The sequence below is a fragment of the Prionailurus viverrinus genome, chromosome B4 (genome assembly GCF_022837055.1).
Source record: "Prionailurus viverrinus isolate Anna chromosome B4, UM_Priviv_1.0, whole genome shotgun sequence".
In the NCBI taxonomy this organism is placed as follows: Eukaryota; Metazoa; Chordata; class Mammalia; order Carnivora; family Felidae; genus Prionailurus; species Prionailurus viverrinus.
Window position 1 is genome coordinate 38,637,458 of NC_062567.1, and position 24,954 is coordinate 38,662,411.

At 54.9% G+C, this 24,954-nt stretch overlaps 3 protein-coding genes across 12 annotated transcripts; 2 read left to right on the forward strand and 1 right to left on the reverse strand.

Annotated features, from left to right (window-relative positions):
- The first annotated feature begins 112 nt into the window (after window positions 1-112).
- Window positions 113-6,836, forward strand: GNB3 (G protein subunit beta 3). Of its 2 annotated transcripts, XM_047865541.1 has the most exons (10): window positions 113-1,163; window positions 1,408-1,494; window positions 1,785-1,823; window positions 3,047-3,153; window positions 3,237-3,300; window positions 3,424-3,586; window positions 3,695-3,761; window positions 3,854-4,055; window positions 5,128-5,344; window positions 6,218-6,836. In XM_047865541.1, the coding sequence occupies exons 2-10, from the start codon at window positions 1,438-1,440 to the stop codon at window positions 6,322-6,324; spliced, it is 1,023 nt and encodes a 340-aa protein (XP_047721497.1). In that variant the 5' UTR covers window positions 113-1,163; window positions 1,408-1,437; the 3' UTR covers window positions 6,325-6,836. The 2 variants fall into 2 exon arrangements, with proteins under 2 accessions (XP_047721497.1, XP_047721496.1); XM_047865540.1 differs by having other exon boundaries at window positions 1,408-1,823.
- A 1,485-nt stretch (window positions 6,837-8,321) lies between these two features.
- On the reverse strand, window positions 8,322-11,148 carry CDCA3 (cell division cycle associated 3). Of its 6 annotated transcripts, XM_047865544.1 has the most exons (7): window positions 11,063-11,148; window positions 10,379-10,707; window positions 9,993-10,168; window positions 9,610-9,739; window positions 9,043-9,336; window positions 8,817-8,920; window positions 8,322-8,680 (listed from the first exon to the last, which is right to left on the reverse strand). In XM_047865544.1, the coding sequence occupies exons 3-7, from the start codon at window positions 10,110-10,112 to the stop codon at window positions 8,522-8,524; spliced, it is 807 nt and encodes a 268-aa protein (XP_047721500.1). In that variant the 5' UTR covers window positions 10,113-10,168; window positions 10,379-10,707; window positions 11,063-11,148; the 3' UTR covers window positions 8,322-8,521. The 6 variants fall into 6 exon arrangements, with proteins under 6 accessions (XP_047721500.1, XP_047721502.1, XP_047721498.1 ...); XM_047865546.1 differs by lacking the exon at window positions 10,379-10,707; XM_047865542.1 differs by lacking the exon at window positions 11,063-11,148 and having other exon boundaries at window positions 10,379-10,912.
- An 83-nt stretch (window positions 11,149-11,231) lies between these two features.
- Window positions 11,232-24,386, forward strand: USP5 (ubiquitin specific peptidase 5). 4 transcript variants are annotated; one of them, XM_047865530.1, is made up of 20 exons: window positions 11,232-11,441; window positions 14,202-14,327; window positions 14,591-14,657; window positions 14,852-14,985; window positions 15,141-15,286; window positions 15,527-15,711; window positions 16,189-16,283; window positions 16,947-17,140; window positions 17,867-17,938; window positions 18,211-18,298; window positions 18,428-18,553; window positions 19,038-19,191; window positions 19,517-19,691; window positions 20,316-20,404; window positions 21,031-21,222; window positions 21,752-21,895; window positions 21,973-22,118; window positions 22,315-22,492; window positions 22,783-22,867; window positions 23,735-24,386. In XM_047865530.1, exons 1-20 carry the CDS (start codon window positions 11,232-11,234, stop codon window positions 23,826-23,828), a joined length of 2,700 nt encoding a protein of 899 aa, XP_047721486.1. In that variant the 3' UTR covers window positions 23,829-24,386. The 4 variants fall into 4 exon arrangements, with proteins under 4 accessions (XP_047721486.1, XP_047721487.1, XP_047721488.1 ...); XM_047865531.1 differs by having other exon boundaries at window positions 22,339-22,492; XM_047865532.1 differs by having other exon boundaries at window positions 21,031-21,153.
- Window positions 24,387-24,954: the final 568 nt, after the last annotated feature.

A 24,954-nucleotide genomic window follows, 5' to 3' on the forward strand; every position in this document is an offset into this window, starting at 1 on the left:
GGCTGTGGCTGGCCTGGGAGGAGACAGGTGTCTTTGGGCCTCCCAGAGGCGGGGCCACTCAAAGCCTGTGATTTGTCAGGGAAATCTCGGCCACCTGCTCCCCGCATGCAAATGGACCTAAACCCCTGACAGCTGCTCCTTGGGCCTCCAACTCTAAGCCCCGTCTTCCCTCTCTGAGCTTGACCGAGACATAGGGCAGCCTGATCCCTCTGGTTCCAGCCTTCACAGCCCCAGCAGGACTCCGTGAGTCATGGGGGCAAGGAGTGGGCCAAACCCCAGATGGGAGCGGGGTCGGGGTTGCTCCCCGCTTCCCACCCTTGGTCCACTCAAAGCAGGGACAGGCCCGTCCATCTTCCTCTCTGGATCCCCTGTGCCTTTCCCCACCCCCCAGGATCAGACCCAGGGGCAGCTGGTTGGGGTTTGTTGAGAAGAAGGATTATCCAGATCAGTCCCTTCTAATCTCAGCTCCTGCCTGCACCCTCCCCATATTCACCGTAACCCTCTTACCCCCCTTCCCCACAACTCTGAACTAAGAGTCAAAATCTTGGGCATTGACGATGAGCCACCTCTCACCCTCCTATTCTGGCTCCTGGACTGGTTGCTGGGCAGGCCCTGACTGCCACGATCATCAGCGTTGGTGGGGGCAAGGGCCTGGCGGGGTGGGGGGTGGGGGGGCTGGAGCTGTGGTCGCTTCTGCTCTTCTGCCCCCCTCCCAAACCCCAAACTTTAATCCTCACAGCTTTGCTCTAATCCCATGGGGCCTGATGCTCTTATCTCTGCCTACAGGGAGACTGGCCCAGGAAGCACCCCTCAGCCCCTCTTCCCTCCAGGGCTTGTGAGGGGCTGCTCCTCTCTATAGCCCCACATCCCTGTTCCCACATACCCACCGCCCCAGGCTGGGCCCAAGTCTCTCTGGAAGCCGCACACCTCCCTTCCTGCCCTCTCCGCACACCGTTGCCAGCTGATTTCATTTGCCTGACGTCGTCGTTGTCGTTGCCCTACCCTTCTCTGTCAGTGCTCCCCCTGACCGCCCCCCCCCAGAGTTGGGGCCAGGCCAGGCCAGCTCCTCTGGCAGCAGAGCCGGGGCAGGTGACGGGTTGGCGTCGCAGCTGAGGGAGTGAGGAAGCGCCTGGAAACCTGGGAGAGGTCCAGTCAGAGTCCAAGTAAGAGGGGGCTGGCCTGGCTCGGCTGTCTGGGGCTGGGGGCTGCAGGGAGGGCTCGGGCAGGGCCGGGCTTGGCTGTGCAGGGCTCCAAACGTGAAGGGGCTGGTGGGGCAGTGGTGCAGGCCACCCAGTCGTCTCTCAATTTCTTGTAGTGGGTTCCAGCCCCTGAGTCAGGTGCGGGGGAGAGGACAGAAACGTGGCCTGGTGGGGACCCCCCCCTACGCTTACCCCTTGTTCCCGACAGGAGCCGGAGCTACCCCTCAACCTGTCAGCCATGGGGGAAATGGAGCAGCTGAGGCAGGAAGCGGAGCAGCTCAAGAAGCAGATTGCCGTAACCCCAGAGCCCTTCCACAGGGGGACCCCAGAAAACATGGAACCGGGGACACGAGGGAGTGTGGATGGGGGTGGGGGGGAAGGGGGCTGGATTTACTCTTGAGTGACACCTTAGAGAACCCTGACCTGGAAGTGGCCAGAGACTTTCTGAACGTGGATCTCAAATTTGAGATGTCCCCCAAACCCTAGAGCCCCGAAGCCCACCTACCTCAGAGGCCCATGCACCCACTACCCTCACCTTGTGTTGATGCTCCCCTGATGTCTGCTTCTCCACCCGCCCCTCCCCAGGATGCCCGGAAAGCCTGTGCTGACATTACTCTGGCAGAGGTGAGACCTCCTGTCCTACCCGCTAAGGCAGGGCCGGAGGGCACGGCAGGGGAGGGGAGGGAAGCTCCCTGGTGCCCAAGCTTTAGTACAGCGTGTCCCTAGAATGAGGAACCACATTGATTAATTCATTCAACAAACATTTAGTGAGATCTGCTGTGGGCCGGCCCCTTACTGGAAGCTAAGAATGCAGATGATGTCCCTGTCCTCACCCATAACACAAGAATGATCACATGCTCTCACAGGGTGGTGAGGATGAGGAGAGGGACGGTGCTTTGCAAATCACAAAGCCCTTATAGACCAGTTACTAGTTTTCTAATCGTGTCCTTCACCAATTCTAAGGGCACATCTTTTCACATTGTGACATCTCTGAGATCAAGATGCGTCCAAAAATAGATGATGCCTTACATTTATAATGGGCAACATGTTTTCTTTCTCAGTGATACCTAGAGGCCTGGTGCTTCTTGGAGTTGGTGGCACCTTATATTGGATTAAATATGTTAATAGTAAGAGGGAACATTTACTGAACACTTGCCGCGAGCCAAACACTGGGCTAAGTTGCTTAGATACGTAACTGCGTTTAATTTTCATGACGACACCATGAGTTGATGCTACAAACCTCATTTTGCAGATGAGGAAACAGGATCAGAGAGGGCGAGTAACTTGCCCAAGATACCAAAGCAAGTAAATGACAGGTCAAGGCCACTGACTTGAGCCTGAGCCTAAATCTAGAAGCTGGATAGAATTTAAGAGACATAGGACCACAAATTTCAGGAGGTGCCGTTCAGGGTCATGGGGCTGCCCTGGGTGCCCAGGGAAAGAGATAACCATGCTGCAGGTGTTGTATGGGACCCAGCTCCCAGTGGCTTGGGACCGCGAATGTGTGCGTCTCTTCCCAAGTCCGTGTTTGGTGACTTCACACTGGCAGCTTGAAACTGGTCAAGGTGGGACTATTTACATGACAGAAATCATTCTCTCTTGTCTCCTCCTCCCCCATCCCGCACTGGAGAGGTGCTTGTCAAACACCTAGTGACGTGCCGCTAGCCATGCATGGTCTCTCCCACATCAATTGAAGCCACTCCAAGGCAGAGACTTATTTCTCTAAGGCTGGAGGCCTGACCCAGAGCCTGGCACAGAACAGAAACTTGTGCAGATCAGTGGTTGCGACACTGACATCTAGGTAGGTGTTCTACTCATCCTGATTTCTAGTGCCCCCTTTTCTGCAGCTGGTGTCTGGCCTAGAGGTCGTGGGGAGAGTCCAGATGCGGACAAGGCGGACGTTAAGGGGACACCTGGCCAAGATCTATGCCATGCACTGGGCTACCGACTCCAAGTGAGACTCGAGAGGCACCCAGAGGTCGGGGGCGGGGAGGCAGGAAGGAGAGGCTTGGGTGACATGGGGTGCTCTCTGCCCAGGCTGCTCGTAAGTGCCTCGCAAGACGGGAAGCTGATCGTGTGGGACACCTATACCACCAATAAGGTAGCTGCCCCCCACCCCTCCATCCCCCTGTCCTTCCTTTGGGGCATTCGTTGTGCCTACCCTCCCCTGCCCTCCCCACCTGGGAGCTCTGCTCAGGTCCTGCCTCTGCCCACCCTCCCACAGGTGCATGCCATCCCCCTGCGCTCCTCCTGGGTTATGACCTGTGCCTATGCCCCGTCAGGGAACTTTGTGGCATGTGGGGGGCTGGACAACATGTGCTCCATCTACAGCCTCAAATCCCGTGAGGGCAATGTCAAGGTCAGCCGGGAGCTGTCTGCTCACACAGGTAAGTGGGAGACCCTCTCTTCCAGTCCCTGTTGCGAGAAGCCCAGGGAAGCCCCAGCACCAGGGTGCTGTGGGCCTGCAGCCAGGGCGCTGTCTTGACCACTCCCAGGTTATCTGTCTTGCTGCCGCTTTCTGGACGACAACAACATTGTGACCAGCTCCGGGGACACCACTTGGTGAGGACAGAACACCGTGGGTGCCGGGGCTTGGGGCGCAGCTCTGTCCTGGCCTTTCTGTGACAGTGTGACAGCTTCCTCTCCTCCGGCAGTGCTCTGTGGGACATCGAGACTGGGCAGCAGAAGACTGTGTTTGTGGGACACACAGGGGACTGCATGAGTCTGGCCGTCTCTCCTGACTTCAAACTCTTCATTTCGGGGGCCTGTGACGCCAGCGCCAAGCTCTGGGACGTGCGGGAGGGAACCTGTCGGCAGACATTCACTGGCCATGAGTCGGACATCAACGCCATCTGCGTGAGCCCCGCTCTGCACCCCAGCTCCCGGGAACCCCTCACCACACCCAGCACATGCATCCTTCATCCCGGCCCAAGCTCCCTACCCCTTTCTTTTTTAACTTTCCTCTTTGGCATAAGTTCAACTTACAGAAAAGTTTCCAGAGTAACCAAAAAAGTTTCTGTCTACCCTTCACCGGGATTTACTGCTAACACTTTACCACATTTGCTCTATCATTCTCTCTCCGTGGAGGGAGGGAGGGAAGCATGGAAAGACAGACAGACACATACACCTAGATGTGGCTACAGATACATTTTATTGGTTTTTTCCCCTCGGTCTTTTAAGAGCAAGTTGCAGATTATCATGACTCTTTACCCCTTAAATACTTCAGTGCATGTTTCCTAAAAACAAGGCCATTTTCTTCTGTAGCCACAGTATAATTCTTAAAATCAGATTTAACATTGACACGATATAGTCTATCGTCTATATTCAAATTTCACCACTTATCTCAAAAATAATAGCAACAGTGTGGCTTGGTTTTGTTTCTGTCCAGGGACGTGTATTGCATTTCCTTGCCATATCTTTTCAGTTACCTTTAAACTGGAACCTTTTTTCTACTTTTGTCTTTCGTGACATTGGCATTTTTGAAGAGTACAAACCAGTTTTCTTTAGGCTTTCCATCCATTTGAGTTTATCTGACATTTCATCATGATGAGATTCAGGTCATGCATTTGCACTTGGCCCCGTACTTCCACGCTCTGATCCAGCCTGGAGCCCGGAGTCTGGGACAGCCGCCGCCCTTCTAGCCATGTGACCCTGGGCAAGCTGCCCGCCCTCCCTCAGCCTCAGGCTGTCGCCTGCAATGTGGAAACAAAGCCTGCCTGCCGCGCTGTAGTGAGGGGCAGGTGAAGGGTGTAGGGGAGCCGCTGGCATGTGGCTGGCGTGGGATAAATGTCAGCGGTGAAGAGCGCTGGGGGACGGATAGGCAGAGAGGCTGTTCTGGAGGCACCAGGGCAGGAGCCAGGGAGAGAGCAGGAGAGGTAGCGGGCTGCCCAGGTCTGAGTCCTGACCCCCTTGCCACCTGTACCCTCAGTTCTTCCCCAACGGAGAGGCCATCTGCACAGGCTCAGACGACGCCTCCTGCCGCCTGTTTGACCTGCGGGCAGATCAGGAGCTGACTGCCTACTCCCACGAGAGCATCATCTGTGGCATCACATCCGTGGCCTTCTCCCTCAGCGGCCGCCTGCTCTTCGCAGGCTATGATGACTTCAACTGCAACATCTGGGACTCCATGAAGGGCGAGCGTGTGGGTAAGGGCCGCCCCCGCCCCCCCACACTTCTGCCACCTCAGCTGGAAGGACCTTCCTACTAGCTCCCTTCCTTGGGACCCTCTCACCACTGTTCCCTAATTCCTGGATGACTCTGAGCTCTATCCCTAGAATCTAGTCCCCCTTGGCTCCCCAATCTAGGGCCATCTTCTCTAGTGGCCCTTCTCCACCACCTAATGAGATAGCTGCTTCCCCTGAAAGGAGCTTCTGTGTCACCCCAGACCTGTGGACCTTGAATGTCCAGTCACTTCTGGATTTCCAGGGCCTCTGCAGTTTCAGGGGCATCCACTGAAGGAAAGGGCAATCTCAGGAAACTGCAAGAAGCCCCATCAAGGAGGTCTAGAGTGATCTGAGGGCCCTGACCCCAACCTAGGGGCTTTATCTAGGACCACCCTGGTCTGAAGTTGAATCAGATGGGGTGGCTTCTTCTCTTGGGAGAGGCCACGTGCTGAATGAAAACAACACTGGCCAGAGGGTCAGGATCCAAATCTGAATTCTGTCCCTTAGGCTCTCAGGGCCCTCAGGCAAGTCACTTCTCTCTGGGCCTCAGTCTCTTTATTTGGAAACAGAGTAATGAGACTAAAGAGCTACCTCCCCATTTTCTAGGGCCCATCAAGGTGCCCCTGGCTTTTTTCACAGCACACTGACACTGCCAGCCTTCTCCTGTCCCTCCCCGCCCCGCACCCCGCCCACCCTCCACAGACATTGGCCTCGAGAGATATCCTGCACCTTAGGGCTAATCCTCTTTCAGTCCCCACCAGGGGCTCAGAGTCCATGGCCAGTCTAACCTAGAATTCCTACATGTGCACATGAACTGTCTGCCAAAGCAGGCTGACTCCTCTCCCTCTTTCTCAGGCGTCCTCTCTGGCCACGACAACAGGGTCAGCTGCCTGGGGGTCACAGCTGACGGGATGGCTGTGGCCACTGGCTCCTGGGACAGCTTCCTCAAAGTCTGGAACTAAGGAGGCTGGAGGAGGGGAGGTAAAAGGCCACGAAGACACAGCTGCCCCTCCCCTGCCCAATTTTTTTCTAAGGTTTCTTTAAGTTTTCTCTTCTATACCGTAGCTGCCATTCCCACCCAGCTTTGTCCCTTGAGGGCGGTGGGGAAAAATGGGGAGTCTGCCTTTGGGAGGCATTATCAGGGACACGGGGGCAAAGAACTGCCCCATCTCCTCCCATGGTCTCCCCTCTCCACGGTCCTGCAGCTTCTCCCTTAATAAGCAAGGACAACTGACCCCTCCCCAGCCCTTGGCAAGCCTAACAGGCTTCCAGTCTGAGGCCCCAGGCCCTAGAATTCCTCCCCCCCCAGAGCCACTACCTTTATCCAGATCTGGGTGGCAGAGAGCACTCAGCCCTGTGACTATGGCTCTGGCACCACTAAGATCCTGTCCCTTGTCTCCTTCATGATCTCTCCCTTTTCTACCTTCTTTATTTCTCTCCTAAAGCACCTGCAATAAAGTGTACAGGCCTGGGATGTCTGACTTCTGCCCCACTTCTGTTCCAAAAAGATGCAGGTCTAACTCAAGTAATAAAGCATTATAGGTGCAGGGATGAAGGTTGGGTACCAGACAGCTTGTGGGCAGAGTAGGGTGGAGGCAGAAGCCCAAGCCTCACAGAGAAGGCCTGAGACAGGTCAGGTGGAGAAGGTGCTCACCAGGTGGCTGGGGGAGCATACACACAATAGTTGACTACAACCTGCCTATGGTGCGTCTCTACAGGAAGGTTATGTTGAGAAGGAATGGGGTTATAAAAGACCCTGAATGCCAGGCTAGGGTGTAGACTTTATCCTAAGGGCAATGGGGAACAACTGAAGAGTTTTGAGCAGAGTAGTTTCACGGTCACGTGCTTCTCAGAAAGGTCACCCCTCAGGTGCCTGGGTGGCTCAGTCGGTTAAGTGGTTGACTCCTGATTTCAGCTCAGGTCGTGATCTCACATTTCGTGAATTTGAGGCCCACATCAGGCTCTGTGCTGACAGCGAGGAGCCTGCTTGGGATTCTCCCTCTCTCCCTCCCTCTGCCCCTCCCCTGCTCACGCTCTGTCTGTCTCTCAAAATAAATAAATACCACTTAAAAAAAAAAAAAACTAAAAGAAAAAAAAAAAAAGAAAAAGAAAGGTTGCCCTAGCAGCGGTGTAGGTTGATGAAAAGGTGAGAGTTGAGACTGGAGAGAAACAAGGCAGGAGGTAGATGGCAAGAAATGCAAGAGCCATAGGACAGGGGGCAGGGAAAAGGATGGGGAAGAGGTTAAAGAATACAGAATCACCAGGGGCGCCTGGGTGGCGCAGTCGGTTAAGCGTCCGGCTTCAGCCAGGTCACGATCTCGCGGTCCATGAGTTCGAGCCCCGCGTCAGGCTCTGGGCTGATGGCTCAGAGCCTGGAGCCTGTTTCCAATTCTGTGTCTCCCTCTCTCTCTCTGCCCCTCCCCCATTCATGCTCTGTCTCTGTCCCAAAAATAAATAAACGTTAAAAAAAAAAAAAATTTAAAAAGAATACAGAATCACCAGGATTGAGTGCCAAGTGCCAGGATATGGGATGTTAAGAGGGAAGGATTCAAGATAATGGCCAAAGTTCAGGTTTGGGCAACTGGGTGGATAACGCGGTTATTTACAGGGATAGAGAGCAGGGGATGAAGAATAGTTTTGGGGGCGGCAGGGGTAGGGAGGGCGAATTACAAATTCAACTGTAGACAAACTACCTGTGAAGTGCCTGGGGCACTTGGATAAAGGTCAGGGTTAGAGAGATCTGGAAGTTACTAGAATATAAGAAAGTGATACCTAAATCCCTAGAAGTGAACACCTAGAGAGAGCAAGAGGAAAAGGCCAAGGACAGAGCCCCGGGGGAACACTAGGATTTAAGGGAAGTGTATAGAAGAGGCCTGGAGGACAGGGAACACAAGTTTCTCAGGCTGCTTTTCTACATACAGAAGCCCAGCACAAGGTTTAGGCGTAACACTTAAAAGCATAATTTAAAATCACTTTCTTTAATATACAAGAAACACACGAGACACAAATAAAGCCTAAGAAAGTGCTCGGTCCCCCGAGTTGGTAGTTTAGGGGGAGTGGAAGACAACGAGCCTTTCCAGTCTCCCAGGGAAAGAAGGGGCTGTGAGGACACAACATCACCAGGCCCCTGGTGAACCCGGTGCTGGGGCCACGCACGGCCTAGTTCTCCACCAAGTTTGGAAAGTGCTGATTTTCCTTGTCCTGGTCCTGGCCCTGCTCCCACACTCGGCCTCCGGTTTCCAGAAGTCGTCCAGTTCCCAGAATGGCCCCTTCCTTTAGTGCCCTAGCATTTTCACTCAGGGGAGGAGGCCGCTTACCCTGCCAAAAGCAGTGTGTGAGTTGGAGGAGGGAGGGGGGTTGTTCAGGACAGGGAAGATTGGGTAGAAAGGACTCCCACCCTCTACCTCTCTATCCTGGGGTTCCTAGTAACAGCTTTCACCCTCTCTCCTTTTACCTGTCGTGGTGTCAGAGTTCCGGGGGAGTTGTCATCCTGTAGGATGGTGAGGGGAGATCTCCCTAGTACCTTGCCATTTCCTTTCCGTCTATTGTGCTTAGAACCTAGGGTGGGTAAGGAGTTAAAGCCAAAACCCAAATTAGGGGTTTACAGTTTATTCCTCCTACACTCATCCATGGACATTATCCCAATTTCTCTTCCCTATCCTTGCCCTTAGGTTCTGTACCTGAAGATCGGGGAGTCTCAGGGTCTCTTAAGGGCTTGTCTGAGCCCTGGCTGGCCGTGGGGGGTTGTGAGGGCTGTCCTGCTTCCTCCTTGGAGGACACCTGCTTGGAGGGGAGCTCAGTCTGGCTCCAGAGTGGCATCCGGTCCTCAAGGGAAAACTGGGTGCCCAGAGGCAAGTTCAATTCGGAAGGTGAAGTTGCCTCTAGGGGCAGAACAAGCTCTGGAGGACGATTCAATTTGGAGGCTTCTTTCTCAAAGACTTCATTCAGCTGTTTCGCCAGTGGGCTTGGGGGCTCTAAACAGAAGTCAAGTGAGATAGTGACCCTATGATACAAATCATTCAGCAAGAATAATACATATAGGAACTTTAGGACTCATGCTCTAGTGGGTGAGGGATTGATTGGGAAGAGAGAAATCGAGGGAGAAAATGTTGAGAGAAGAGTGAGATTGGCTCAATCAAAAGAATGGAGGCTCCTTTGAGCAGGAGCTCTGGGAAAATGGCTTCATTGGCCCAACCCAAGGGTGCTAGGTGACAGCCTTACCAAAATTCCCTGGGCCCACCATTTACCTCCGCTGCTGGTCTTCATAGGTGTCCGTGCAATGCCAAGGGTAGGAGAGCGGGGATCTGAGTCTTGGGCCTCATTAGGACACTCCAACTGCTCCCCTGCTGGTAGGGTTGGCTGTGGAGAGCTCTCCACCTGGCAGAACCAAAAGCTAAAACAAGTCTGGACCCCGACTCTTCTTCCCTCCCAGGTCTCTAGCCCCAGGTTGATATTCCAGGCAGGTATTGCCAGGGCCCTCAGGCATTCAGCCTACCCCAACCGGATTAAGAAAGTGGAAAATAAGGTGTCAAATTAGAGGGAGGAGGAGGGTGTGAGGGCTTTCTCAGAATCAGGTTAGGCAGAGGCCCAAGAATTCAGACTCTGCCCCCGCCCCTCCGCCCCAGAGTACCTGGATGGGAGTGCGCAAGATGCCGGCACTAGGTGAACGGGGGTCCGCCACTCGAGCCAGAAGCTTGTTGTGCGGCGGAGGCCGCGCCGGAGTGACCGGGGAGCTCTTGGCTGAGCCCATCTCAACCAGGAGAAAGAAGGTGGGGCGGGGCCCGGCCCGGGGCGAGGAGGGGACGCCTGTGAGAAATGACTCAGGTCTCAGCCATTACCGCGACCGCGTCCGATCTCTTGCCTCCAGACCACCCGATCTTCCCTGCTCCCAGCTCAGGAACCTCCCCGCCGCTGGGCCAGAGGCCTCTGTGGAAACAACGACTGTTGCAGCTGACAAGCCAGCTCCTTGCGAGCCTGCTGGGCCCTCTAACTTATTAATTTATTCCAATCACTTACCGGGCCCCAATTCCTCTTTGGGATGCACAGAAGCTCGAGCCTCAACTCCCGACGCCGAGTTTCAAACCTCCCGCCACGCCCCCTGCCTTGACTCTATTGGTTGAGCCGACGCAGACGCCAATAGGCCCCCTATATGAGACCCGCCTCCTGTGGGGAGGCCATTGGGCTCGGAAGACGTCTGTCATGAGGACAGTGGGGCCAATGAGCAGCGGCCTGGCTTGCTCAAGGGTGACACCTCCCTGAATACGGGACTTTTGTTCCGCCACCGGCTGCGAGTTGTCCATCGTGAGACTCTGAGGAGTGCCAGTCTTCGGTTTTCAGACCTCCAGCTTCAGAACCAAATGATTTTATGTAAAAAATAGAATCATGAATTATGACGCTATTATGTACATATCTGGCTGGCGATGTAGTTATGAAGGTTTTTCTGAGGAGAGATGGTAATCCGTATTGGTCGACGGAGTTATCAATCACTCGACACTAACCCTCTCAAGCTCCGCCTCATTGGACAGCCCCTTTTCAAATAAAAAGACTACAACTGCCCTTCTATTTTCCGATTGGACAAGACCCAGGAAAGTTTCTGGGATTGATTGGTTTAAACAACCGTCAGTTTCTGCTCTGATAGAAGGCACGCGAAAGGACTGTAGGGGTCCCAGAGTACAAGCGTCCAAAAACTCCCGGACCCACCTCGCTGCTCTACATGCGCTCTGCCCTGGAAGAGTGGGATTGGTTCTTCCGACCATCGGTTGCATTAGAAGCGCTTTTCATTGGCGTTACTCAAGAGTAGGGCAGAGGGCGGAGCACTAGTAGGCAGGCTGCGTCCAACTGCCATTCTCGCGCGTCCTCCTTTTAGCGCATGCACCTAACGAGTAGAGCTCATTGGACGGCCAGACTAGGGGGTGGGGGACTGGGAACGGTGGGAGCCGCTGTGTGTGGAGGAGCTGCTGCCGGTGTCATGGCGGAGCTGAGTGAGGAGGCGCTGCTGTCAGTATTACCGACGATCCGGGTTCCTAAGGCTGGAGACCGGGTCCACAAAGACGAGTGCGCCTTCTCCTTCGACACACCGGTAAGCCCATTCCCCACGCCCGCAGCGAGCACGACTTCCTTCCATCGCCCTGGTCATTCTGCCGGGGCCTGCAAGGCTTGGGCTACCGCCTCCCTGCGATGCACCATGGGACTTGTAGTCTCCCACGCTCCTCCCTGCCGTTGCTTTTAATTAGCTGGCGCTGTCGTGTGACTACCGCTCCCGGAAGCCTCCGCGCCCGCCCCACCCGTTCCCCGTCTCGTGGAGCATTGTGGGGATCGTAGTCGCTCACTCCCCTCGTTGCCGTTCCAAGGTAGAGGCGCATCCCGCTCGCTGGACTACATCCCCCAAGTGGACCCCTGGGAAAGCCTGGGAGTTGGCCTTGCCTGCCGCGCGCGGCTCTCCGGGTTTTGTAGTCTCGTGTGGGAGGGATGGGGCGACCCTGCACTGTTCTGGGCCGGGGTTTGGGTTGGAGGGTGGAGATTGCAGTTCCTGGGCGCCTAGTAGTCTGGAAGTGACCATGAAGAAGGGCGGTTCTGAGAAAGGCCGACTTAGACTCCACCCATGGTTAATGTGGACAGGGGGCGGGGAGGTGGGTCATTGGTGGTAGGGAGGAGAGGAAAGAAGGGAGGAAAGCTCTAGTCGTTTCTCCTTTGAGGTGAACTATGGCCGCAGCCCCCCTTTTCCCGCCCATCACAGAGAGCACAGGGAACCCTTTTAAAAGTATTCCCAGGGAGATGGTGTCTTTCGTGGAGGATACTAAGACCCTTTTCCCATCCCGCTCCCACTCTTGACTAGTTAGACAAAGCCTCCACCCACACCATGCTTCACGTTTTGTAGGCTCCACCCGGAACCTCCCTTCCTGCAGTTCTGCCTTCCTGTGTCACCGTCAAGCAGAGACTAGCCTTTGGCCTGGCCAGAGCCTGAGCTGAGAAGGCAACAGCAGCCTGGTTGGGATCCGCCCCCCTTACCACCCCTCCCGTCAAGCGGTCGCTGGGCCCTGCCCAGGGTGTTCAGCCAGACCAGCTCGTGGCAGGGAAAACTGCAAGTCAGAGTGGAAAGGCTTCATTAATGCATCGCCAGTGCTGAGTATAGCAGCATGATCTAAGGCCCAGTTCAGGATCATCACTGTGATTCGTGGTTTGCTTGGTTTGCTAGGCTTTGATCTGGGCCTCAGACAATGTGCTGCTTCTCTGGAGTCTGGCTTTGGCAGAGCCAAAAGAGGACTGACTGCTCAGAGCAGAGCTCCAGGGCTCCCAAGGCTTGGGGAAACCCAGCATTTTTATTTCCAGCAGAGGAGTTTGGTTACTGCAGAGCTCCTGCATGCCATCTAGTTCATCATGTGCATGGCTTGGTCCTGACTTTCTCAGGAGAGAAAGGTTTCTCTTAATTACCAACAGATGGTAGAAGTCAGTGGCTCCCTCTTCACACTCCTGTCGCCTCTCCTTAGTAACTGCTTCGAATAATCCAAATGGTGTTTTTGTAAGCTTATTATACTTTGCTTCTTTTATCCCAAGTCAAGAGATCTCCAGTGTGGCCTTGTTGCTTTCCTGACCAACTTCCAGCATGTTTGATTATCTTCAAATTCAATTCATGGTAGAAAGCCTGTTTGACCCTGTAATGAAAAATGCTCCATTTGCCCATGAACATTGTAATCCACACTGTTCTAGGGAGTGGTACAGAGCAATCTATGGGAGCAAGAACTGCCTTAGACGGTGCCCTATTTTTCATATCGCAGCAGAGAATTTTTCAAGGCCACTGAGGCGTTTATTCGAGGAAGAAGATGCCTGTCGTTGCTTGGATCTGAAGGAAGACTGTTGTTTTCTCCAGTTACCTCCTCTACCTTATCCATCACTATTCACAAAGACACTGGGAGACTTGCTCAGTGTTCGAGAAGCTCATCCTCCCTCCTTAGCTGTGATTTAGGGTGGACCCTTCTCTCCTTGTTTTCTCCCTGCGTTATATGTGTTTGAGTTGTCTCAGCAGGTATTGCTAGATTATTCGAGAGAGGGATTGGCTTTGAGGTTGGCAGTTGATGGACTTCAGTGCAGGATTTAGTTATTGGTCAGAGGAGAGGCAGCAGGGCAGTGGCTGGAGGATGCTGGTCTTCGTGTCCCTGCCGAACCAGGTCCAGGTATAATAGTGAGCCCCAGACAAGGCACTGTTAGCCTGGCTCCAGGCTTTAGCAGGAGAGGAGGGAGAGGACTCAGCATGGACCAGGATTTGAAGACCTAGTAGGATGTTGTAAAGGAGAAGTCTGGTCTTCCTGGCAGGCTCAGGAGCTGGGTGTATTGTTCAGGTGCTAGAATCTTTGCTCCTCCAGTCTGGAAAGTTTTCTGAATCCTGGAGATTAGGCAGGGTTTGTCGTGTGTGGGGAGTAGGTTCAGTGTCTGACATGCAGGTCTTTCCTCTCCCGGGAAAGGACCCTTTTTCCCTCTGAATGTAAGCACTGGCCCTGGAAGTCCATGGTATTTGATTCCCATTGGCCTCGTAAAGGGAGTTCTCTGCAATTGATTGGAAGGCTCCAAAGCCCAAAGAAGGAGCGAGAAGAAAGAGGAATGGTGACTGACAGGTGTTGCTTAGCTCCTGGTGTCCTTGTTGGTTGGTATCAAAGTCATAGGAGAATGGGGAGAATCTTAGCCATGTACCAGGTCCCAAAAGGCTAAATGACTTGCCAACAGCCACATGGTGGTAGAGAACAGAGCCTTTCTTGTGGAAACCAGTTTCTGACCCCAGGTCTTGGTTTCCCCACCTAGCAGCTTCATCCTCCCTGTGTCTCCTCCCCTACCTGTTGCACTGCAGGAGTCTGAGGGTGGCCTCTACATCTGCATGAACACATTCCTGGGCTTTGGGAAACAGTATGTGGAGAGACATTTCAACAAGACGGGCCAGCGCGTCTACCTGCACCTCCGGAGGACCCGGCGCCCGGTAGGCATGGAGCTGGGGCCAGGCCCGGGACTTTCAGGCACATCCCACTGGTCTTCATTTTGAATCTGTCTCTTCTGTTCTGACCTCCCAGAGGCTGCATTTCCCCCTCTCGCCTGTTTCTGTTGGTATCATTAAAACTCAGCACACATGTTTTATTTAGCTTCACTCCCTTCTGAGATTAACCCACCCTGTCCTGTCCATCTTCCCCATTTGTCCCTTCCCTGGCACTCACTGCTGATCCTGCCCTTCCTGCCTCGTTGCAGAAAGAGGAGGACACCACGACAGGCACTGGAGACCCCCCCCGAAAGAAGCCCACCCGGCTGGCTATTGGTGAGCCCCATTTCAGCCCTGTTCTTCCCGAGCTGGTCTTTCCTGGCCTCAGAGGCACTCGAAAGGCCCCCAAAGAATGGGTGTGACCAGTGGCCCTAGAGCTCTGGAGGGGACAAAACGAGATGCCGTTTGGGAGGAGGGACATTTACCCGTGGTGGCTGTCCTACCCTCCTCCTTCTTCCCTGCCTCACCAGGTGTTGAAGGCGGGTTTGACCTCAGCGAGGAGAAGTATGAATATGATGAGGATGTGAAGATTGTTATTTTGCCGGATTACCTGGAGATTGCCCGAGATGGGTTGGGGGGACTGCCTGACATTGTCAGAGACCGGGTACGAATGCCTTCCTGCCCTGCTGGGGACTCTGGGGCAGGCAGGTCCAGAGCAGTGACGTCTTGGGCAAGCACTGAGAAAGCTGGAGACTGAGGGGCTAGAGGGACTAGAGGGCGGGGGGTTGGATCCCGTCTCTGACCCTCTGCTTCCCCCAGGTGACCAGTGCGGTGGAGGCCCTACTGTCAGCCGACTCGGCCTCCCGCAAGCAGGAGGTGCAGGCCTGGGATGGGGAAGTACGGCAGGTGTCTAAGCATGCCTTCAACCTCAAGCAGCTGGACAACCCTGCTCGAATCCCTCCCTGGTGAGGCCTGGCCCCTCCACCTTGGGGCACCACCCCCAGAGCAGGGGCAAAGAGGCCACCCTCCTGGGGGATCTGGTGGGAGAGAGCATCCGGAGCAGGCTAAGGCGGGGGGCTCTGAGGGAGATGAACTCAGCCAGGGGCCGTCCAGAGGAGAGGAGCAGAGAGAGCTCTCACACTGGAGAGGCCAATCCCATATACCCCCCTCCCCATAGTTCAGCATATTTTCTTCTCCCTGGTTAGCGGCTGGAAGTGTTCCAAGTGTGACATGAGAGAGAACCTGTGGCTCAACCTGACAGATGGCTCCATTCTCTGTGGCCGCCGCTACTTCGATGGCAGTGGGGGCAACAACCACGCCGTGGAACACTACAGAGAGACCAACTACCCGCTGGCCGTCAAGCTGGGCACCATCACACCTGATGGAGCCGGTACTCCCTCCCCTCCTCCAGCCGCCTCCACGCTAGAGTGGGCTTTAACCGTTAACTCGGGGAGCACGGGAATACGTCCTCTTGATAAACAATGAGAATGTTGCAGACGAGACTAGAGCTCCAGCTAAACCCCCCAAATACGAGTCCCCCTCCTTAGAGGTTACCAAGATAATCTGTGTAGTGAGTATCCTTCCCAAACCATCTGACCCCAGCACCTTATCCTGGGGGTGGGCCCCCAAGTAACGCCAGCCCTTGGCCTCTTTTCACCCCATCTTCCCTGACCGCCAGTCTCAGAAGGGCTTGTGACCTCACCAATAGTCAGGGGAGCCAAGAGGGTTACCCTTACAGGCTCATCCTTCTGTCCCACCAGCGCTCCACCCCCTCCCCCCCCCCCCCCCCCAAACCCGGGGCAAGGAGTGGGACTGGTGGTCAGGCCAGAGCCACCGCTTCTGACGATACCCCTGCCTCCTGCCCTAGATGTGTACTCCTATGATGAGGATGACATGGTCCTGGACCCCAACCTGGCTGAGCACCTGTCCCACTTCGGCATCGACATGCTGAAGATGCAGAAGGTGAGACCCCTTGCAGCTTCAGACTCTTCTCGTCCCTGGCCACCAGGCCCTGCCTCGCCTGAGGCTGAAGCAGCACATTGGAGCGAGCTGCCACGGTTATCCCGGTCCCCAACACATGTGGGCTTCCTTTGAAAAGGTTTCTAGAATCCATTATTCATTCATTGACCACTACTGAGTACTTGCTCTCTGCTAGTCACTGCGTGAATAAGACAGGTGTGGCCTTTCAGGGACTTACACTCTAGATGGAAAGGCAGATATTAATCACATGCTCAGGCACATGAGTGAATGACCACAAACCGAAGGGCGCTGTGAAAGAGACAGAGAGGGTGCTGCAGTAGCTTATGGCAGGAAGACCTGGAGCGGAGACCTGAAGGGTGAGAAGGGGCAGCTTCGGAATGGAAAAAACACTTCAAGTGGAAGGACTCGCATTCATTTCTTCCTCTCCCCCAGGCAGAGGCCTGACCACTAAACCGCCTCCGGGACGATCGCGCAAGGCCTTCTGGAACTTGGACTGGAAATAGCTAGTGCATCTCCCATGTTAGAGGCCATAATTGAAAACATTCTGAGCTCCAGCAGGGTAGCGTCCCGGACCCTGTGAAGGATCAGTGTAAAAAATTCAGGGCTGAGTGTCTCGCCCTGTCTGAAGCGTCCCTTCCCTTGCAGACGGACAAGACCATGACTGAGTTGGAGATAGATATGAACCAGCGGATTGGCGAATGGGAGCTGATCCAGGAGTCGAGTGTGCCACTGAAGCCCCTGTTTGGGCCTGGCTACACGGGCATCCGGAACCTGGGTAACAGCTGCTACCTCAACTCCGTGGTCCAGGTCCTCTTCAGCATCCCCGACTTCCAGAGGAAGTGAGTGGCGCCCTCTCCCCATGACTGGCCCCTTGGCCCTGTACCCCTGACCCCGCAGCTCTCCTCCTGGACGCCAGCCTCTAGGCACACTCCTCCTTCAGCCACCCTCAGTACCTCTGTGTGCTAGCTCCGTCTTTGTTCCTGTTATACTGTGGCTGGCGCTCTCCCATTAGTTCTAGAACCACCCCACTGTCACCCAGCCACACAAGCCCCACTGGGAGCAGAACACCGAATCCTGGGGCTCTCCCTGGCTTCCTGACTACTCAAGGGTGAGGTGGTGGTCTTTACTTGAGGCCAGTGACGTCAGATGAGTACCTGACATGGACATGTAGCACTTGGGGGAGGGGAGGGCTTGGGACACTAAGGTACCAAAACGGCAGATTCTGAGCATAAGTGAGCCTGCTTTCTAATTGAGAAGGACTTGATGCACATGTGAAAACTTAGCAATGTGGTGACACGTTCTGTTCCAGGCAACTTTCTCCCTTCCCCTGGCTCACTCCTGGGGAGGAGGCTGGGGGGGAAAAAATGCATCAGGGTACACTGCATGCTGGCATAGTTGAGAAGGGGAGGAAGGGCAGGTTGCTGGAAAGAAATGGACTCCCGTGTTTTAATCACATGACTCCCTACTCTGAAGGTTGCTTGTTCCCCCGATCTAATGGATAATAGTCCCCTTTTCCTTGGAACCCATGCCAGAGCACCTCCAATTATCCTTCTTTTGGCTCTTAGGTATGTGGACAAGCTGGAGAAGATCTTCCAGAATGCCCCGACGGACCCTACCCAGGACTTCAGCACCCAGGTGTATGTAGCCAGGTCCTGTGTACAGCCTCGCAGCCTGTATGCCTTCGTTCTCCTCCATGACCACCTGGAGTGGGCAGCAGTTCAGGACGTTTGCCTCTGGCCATGCTGTCTGCCCTGAGTTGGGTTCCTGGGGAATCTCAGGTTTTTCACATTCTAGAGAGTTGTCTGAGGTCTATATGCCGGGGTTGAGTTGGGGAGGAAAAGGCACAGATAGATGTCAGACGATCAGCAGTTGACTGAAGCTTAAGTGGTTCTCTTGGATGTCAATGCAGGGCCAAACTGGGCCATGGCCTTCTCTCGGGAGAATATTCCAAGCCAGCACCAGAGTCAGGCGATGGGGAGCAGGTGCCAGAACAAAAGGTGAGTCTGGGACTCTATCCCTTTCAGGCTCTGGAATTATGGGGAAACTGAGGTCTGGGAGATGTCTAAAGAAGGCCCCTTGGTGGCCTACTTGAGCCCCAGCTGAATCGCTGCCCTGGCTGTGCCTAGGAAGTTCAAGATGGCATTGCCCCTCGGATGTTCAAGGCCCTCATTGGCAAGGGTCACCCCGAGTTCTCCACCAACCGGCAGCAGGATGCCCAGGAGTTCTTTCTTCACCTCATCAACATGGTGGAGGTAAGGGCCGGGAAGATGGCAAGGCAGGGCACTCCACGCTCCCTCCATCTGCCCGTGGTTCTCTCCCTTCTGCCTCCTGCTCATTCTTTCCCGTCAGCCCCCACGAGCCCCACCCCTGGAACCCGGCGGCGGGCATGCACTGGGCCTTCCCTGTGAGTAGCAGTTGCCCCTGGGGAGGACGGTAATGCCAAGCAGTGATCCTTACACTGGATGGGCTTGCACCCAAGAAACTGATAGGGAGATGCCTATTGCTTATAAAGAAAAATACCAGCGTGTTCCACCGCAGTCTCCCAGTGCCATGAAGACGCCAGAGTCGGAGAGGGGGAGCTAATTAGGGAAGGGTTCTACTCTTGAGTCCCAAGAGCCTCCTAGTGGTAGACTCCCTTCTGCTCCTCTCTCTCTGCCTGAGCCCCTAGTGACCCTTTCAGGCCCCCATCTCATTCCCTGGCCGCCCAGACCTCCCCACCCTGCCTCTTTCCCATAGAGGAATTGCCGGAGCTCTGAAAATCCTAACGAAGTGTTCCGCTTCTTGGTGGAGGAAAAGATCAAGTGCCTGGCCACAGAGAAGGTGAAATACACCCAGCGAGTGGACTACATCATGCAGCTGCCTGTGCCCATGGACGCGGCCCTTAACAAAGGCAGGTTGCCCTCAGTGAGGCCTGGGTGCAGTGGGGCTCCAGGGTGTAGGAGTGCTTGGGCCCCTTAATGGGAGTGGAGCCCACAGTATGCCCTGCTCCCCCAGCCAGAGAGCCGAATCTGGGGCATCTCGGGGAGGTAGGATCACCTTTGCTTGTCAGAGCTGTGCTGGGGAAGAGAGGCAAGATCATATGTGGATGTGTGTCAGGTGGATTTGGGGAGAGTGGAGGAGCCCAAGTAGTCACGGACAGAGAGCTAGTCTGACAGGGCTAAGGAGGGAAAGAGGCAGTGCCGTCTGAAGGGTTCACCTGTCAATTCTGTCCCCAGAGGAGCTTCTGGAGTATGAGGAAAAGAAGCGGCAAGCCGAAGAGGAGAAGCTGCCACTACCAGAACTGGTTCGGGCCCAGGTGCCCTTCAGCTCCTGCCTGGAGGCCTATGGGGCCCCCGAGCAGGTGGACGACTTTTGGAGCACCGCCCTGCAGGCCAAATCGGTAGCCGTCAAGTAAGTCTTGTTGGTCTGCGCCCAAGGTTTCGGGCCAAAGTCAGGGTAATCCCAAAGACTCTGTCTGCCTCTCTCCCATCCTTCTGTCCCTTTGTGGTTGGATTCTCAGGGCTAGCATCAGTTGGGGCTGGTAATCTGGCCCCGAGGGAATCAAGAGGCCCTGGCAGGAGTAGTCTCGGACGATGGACCGTATTACCTTGTCCTGCCCCTGCCGGAGATTCCCTCTTCTCTTGTGGTATGGGGTCACAATTTAGTGCACCTTTTGTCCACTCAGCCAGGGCGAGAGCACGTAGTGTCCGTTGTGGACAGAATTTGGGCTTCTAGCAAATGGACTTAGTTTGGGCCTAATTGTGTCATGAGCATAAGCTTGGGATCTGAAGGAGTGCTTTGGTTCCAAGGGATTTCAGCCATTCCCACCCCCACCCCCTACCCTTTGACAGGCCCCTGGCTTCTGCTGCTCCTTGTCTGCAGATGCTCTGATGCCTGCCAAGGGCAAGATAAGAATGTGGAGTATCTTCTGGGGATCAGGGCTTCTACCGGGGAGAGGCTGAACCTCAGGGTGGGGGTTTCAGGAGAGGAGGACTTTGGGATTCTTTGGGTACTAGGACATTCTCTTTTCCCCAGGACCACACGATTTGCCTCTTTCCCTGACTACCTGGTCATCCAGATCAAGAAGTTCACCTTTGGCTTGGACTGGGTGCCCAAGAAACTGGGTATGGTGGCTGGGACGAATGAGGGAGGTGAAGCAGAAAATGCTAGAAAAAGAAGGGACCTTAACGTGTATAAACGAGTGTTTCTCCAACTTTCCTCTGAAGGAGGAAAACATTACCCCAAGTGTTTCAAGATAAGGCACGTTTGAAAAGCGTAGACTAAAACTGTGAAAGCACTTGATTGTCATAGCAGTGATTTCCAACTCAAAGCGATTTTCGTAGTTTTACGTTTACACTTGGGAAGATGTTGTCATTTAGATAATCTTGAAACAGTTCTCATGAGTCTTACAGCCCCTGCCGACTTGGAGAGCTGCTAATTGAACTTCATTTCCTTAGATCAGTTGAGCCTGCAGAGGTAGGAAGTCTTCCTGTTGTACATGTGGGAAGCCCCCATCCTTGTCCATAGCTCATGTGTGGTAGATCTAGGACTAGAATCCAGGTCTCCGGATTCCCAGGCCCACCATTGTATTACACCAGGACCCCTAAGATTTGTGCTGCTCTGAGCAGCAACTTATTAAACAGAGCAGGGCCAAGGTATGGGGCAGGGCTTTGAGATTCCCAAAGTGCTTTTTCAGGGAGGGCCCCAGGGAGCTGCCGAAGTGACCCTTTTCCTGCCATGCCAATTACAGATGTGTCCATTGAGATGCCCGAGGAACTAGACATCTCCCAGTTGAGGGGTACAGGGCTGCAGCCTGGAGAGGAGGAGCTGCCTGACATTGCCCCACCCCTGGTCACTCCGGATGAGCCCAAAGGTAGCCTTGGTTTCTATGGCAACGAAGACGAAGACTCCTTCTGCTCCCCTCACTTCTCCTCTCCGACATGTTAGTGACTCTTCTTCCTGCCTGTCTCTCTCCTTTGCCGATGGGGGTCTTCTCTGCCTGCCTCCCCTTGACCCTGTCCTTCGTATTTTCTCCTGTCCTCCCTTTCCAATTTCCCCTGCCCTCTTTTGATGGATGTGAGGACCGAGTAGAGCGCTCCCAGCCACATTGTCTGTGTGGACGGCAGCAGCACTGGCTAACTGCCTCTCTACTTCGTTACCTCATTGCTTGGGGAAGGGGCGAGGCATCATACTCCAGAAACAGGGCCCATTCTGTGAGAAACGGCAAGATCTCCATGGGAGATCTTTAGCCTCAGTTCTGTATCTTCAGTACTGCTGGACCCGTGTTATGTCATGCTGTCATTTAGGTTCTGGAGTAAGGTGCCACCCCATGGAAGAAAAATGCATGGAACGGGGTTGTGGGGGGGAGTGGTGGTTGGGAGAGGGCCGGGGGACTGCACTGTGGGAGGGAGGAGGAGCAGATCGTGGCCCAAGGAGTCGGGTCACCGTGGCCTTGCTTCTGCCCCCAACAGCACCCATGTTGGACGAGTCCGTCATTATCCAGCTGGTGGAGATGGGCTTCCCTATGGACGCCTGCCGCAAAGCCGTCTACTACACAGGCAACAGTGGGGCTGAGGCTGCCATGAACTGGGTCATGTCACACATGGACGATCCAGGTAGGCGGGGGTGGGTAGCAGGGCGGAACAGGGCCACCGTCCTCCCACACACACTTCAACCCCTTCAACCCCCGCAGATTTCGCAAACCCCCTCATCCTGCCTGGCTCCAGCGGGCCTGGCTCCACCAGTGCGGCAGCTGACCCCCCGCCGGAAGACTGCGTGAGCACCATCGTCTCCATGGGCTTCTCCCGGGACCAGGCCCTGAAAGCTCTTCGGGCCACGGTATGGGCTGTCTCCCGGCTGAGGACTGGGGGGCCTGTGGGGAAGAAGGGGGTGCGGGTGGGGTTCCATCTTTTGTCAACAAGGCCGAGGGCAACCGGTGTGGTACGGCCAGGGCTGAGGCACCACCCTTTGGTGGCCGTGGTGAAGGAGCTGAGCCGTTCACTGGTGCTTTTCTTACCCCGAACTTGTTGGAAAGAGCAATGCTTCCCTCCTCTCCAAGAACAATAGTTTAGAAAGGGCTGTGGACTGGATCTTCAGTCACATTGATGACCTGGATGCGGAAGCCGCCATGGACATCTCGGAGGGCCGCTCGGCTGCTGACTCCATCTCCGAGTCTGTACCAGTGGGACCTAAAGTCCGGGATGGCCCTGGAAGTGAGTGTCCTTGGGAAACAGGCCAGTGGTATCTAGCCAGTCAGCTACCAGATCCTCATTCCAAGGCAGCTCTGCCTCTGGTGGGGGTGGGGGGCGGGGGGGAGGGCAGAAGCTTCTTTCTGCTGACATGGCTTCTGAAGGGGGGATTCTGGGAGTCGGAGACAGACTTGTGACTCAGTACATGCCCCACCTTCCCTGAAACTTGCGTCCTGAGTTTGAGCTGTTGGATGTACCTTTGGATGTCACTCGAGGATTCCTCTCAGTGTCTTCTCTGCACCCCCCTTCTCTAGAGTATCAGCTCTTTGCCTTCATCAGCCACATGGGCACCTCTACCATGTGTGGTCACTATGTCTGCCACATCAAGAAGGAAGGCAGGTGAGGGGCTGGCCGTGTACCTTCCAAACTGGGGAGTGGTGGTGAGAATGAGTGGGAGCATCCTTGGAGCCCTTAGGATATTTGCAGGAGAAGACAAAGGCCTGCTGGGTGGGGGGCACAGATACACCACACATTTTTAGAATGTTTGACAGCAGGGATAGGCAAACTACGGCCCAAGTGCTGCATCTGGCCACCTGCTTTTGTAAATAAAGGGTTTATTTTTATTTTTAAGTTTTATTTTTGAGAGAGAGAGAGAGAGTGCATGAACAGAGGGGAGGGGCAGAGAGAGAGGGAGAGAGAGAGAGAGAGAGAATCCCAAGCAGGCTCTGTGCTGTCAGTGCAGAGCTGGACACGGGACTCCAACTCATGAACTGTGAGATCATGACCCGAGCCGAAATCGAGTCAGACGCTTAACCGACTGAGCCACCCAGGAGCCCCAGAAATAAAGTTTTAATGAACATAACCGCACTTAACTCACATATGTATCATTTGTGGCTGTTTTCATGCTGCAACAGGAGAGTTGAGTCATTGTGTCAGAGACCGGATGGCCTCCAAAACCTAAACTATTTACTGTGCAGCCCTTTACAGAAAAAGTTTGTGGACCTGATGGGGGCCTGGCAGGACTGGGTGGGGGTGGCTGTAGAGATACTGGAGGATTTGAAGGCTGGGAGTAGGGAATGAGAACGGGATGCCCCCTTCAGGCAGGTAGCAGCTAGACTGTGGGTTGTGGGGGCCCAGGCTGAGAATGTTGGGAACCTGTGCTCCAGAATCAGCAGGACCAAGACCAGGGGCTATGTCAGAGACTAAGCTGATGCAGAGTGGATGCCCTGTCTGTTCATCCTTCTCCTCCCTCCCCTGCTTCCCCAGATGGGTGATCTACAATGACCAGAAAGTGTGTGCCTCTGAGAAGCCGCCCAAGGACCTGGGCTACATCTACTTCTACCAGAGAGTGGCCAGCTAAGAGCCTGCCCTGACCCCTTACCACTGAGGACAGGGGACAGACCATCTGGCATGCGGGACAGGGGCTGAGGAATGGACTTCAGCCCCACCCCTGCTCTGTTCCCTTTTTTCTTTTTGTCCTCAGCAGCAGGGAAGAAGCTAGAGGCCATAGGAGAATGGCCAGGCAAAGCGGGGGACACTCCAGAGACTTTGGGGATAGGGCAAGAAGGGGATGGGAGGGGCTGGCCACCTGTCAGTGAGGAGACTTTGTTGCTTTCCCCCGCCCCTTGAACCCACAGTGCTCTGCTTCTCTGTGTAATCCCGCGGGCCCCTGGTGTGGAGGGGGGCTTGTTTGTGTGTGCGCGTGGGTGTAGCTTTGTGCAGCCTCTTCCACAGGAGGGGGCGTCTGTGCCTCCCCTCTCCCTTTGTGTTTGCTCCCTGTGTGGTCAAGCAAGGAGGGCTGGGAGGGAAATGGGGATCCCCCTCGTCCTCCCGCCTGTCTTTCCCCCACCCTGTCTCTTCCCTGCCCTTCTCTGGAAAATGCCAAAATACACAATGTGAATAAAAGTACAATGGCTAAGTTGTGTCCTGTTTGATACCTTAAGGGAGATTAGCAGGTGAGTGGGTCTGCCAGGTTCCCCCCCACCCCCACCCCACGCACACTCTCCTGCCCCTTGCCGCCTCCGTTGGCAGTTCTCAACTTTTCACTAGTTCTAGAGCTCTTGGGAAATTGGGTGTGAGACGAGGTGAAGTGAGCACTGGGGCAAAAGAAGACAGCGGAGGGGTGGGGGCTGTCAGAGCAAAGATGGGGAGTGAAGAGCCCTGCTTTCCTTCCGGCAGTCTCCCTGGGAGGGGGCCCAAGTGGGTATTTCCCAAGTGTCCCAGATCCGCTAGGCCCTGCGGTGTGTTGGGTTGGCCAGCTGGAGCAGGGAGTGGGACACCCGGAGGAGGAGGGGTGGGGGGGTTCTGAACTGCTTCCCTCTTAGCGGCCCAGTTTTTTTAGCCAATGTGGGCGGTCCTTCCCCCCTCTGACAGGGGAAGGGAGGGCTTTTTCTCAGAGTTGGAGAGGTGCCCCTCACAGCTCCCTCCGTCCAGCGAGCAATGTGATCTCAGGCCACCTCTGGCCCTCTGGGCGACTGTAGTCGTGA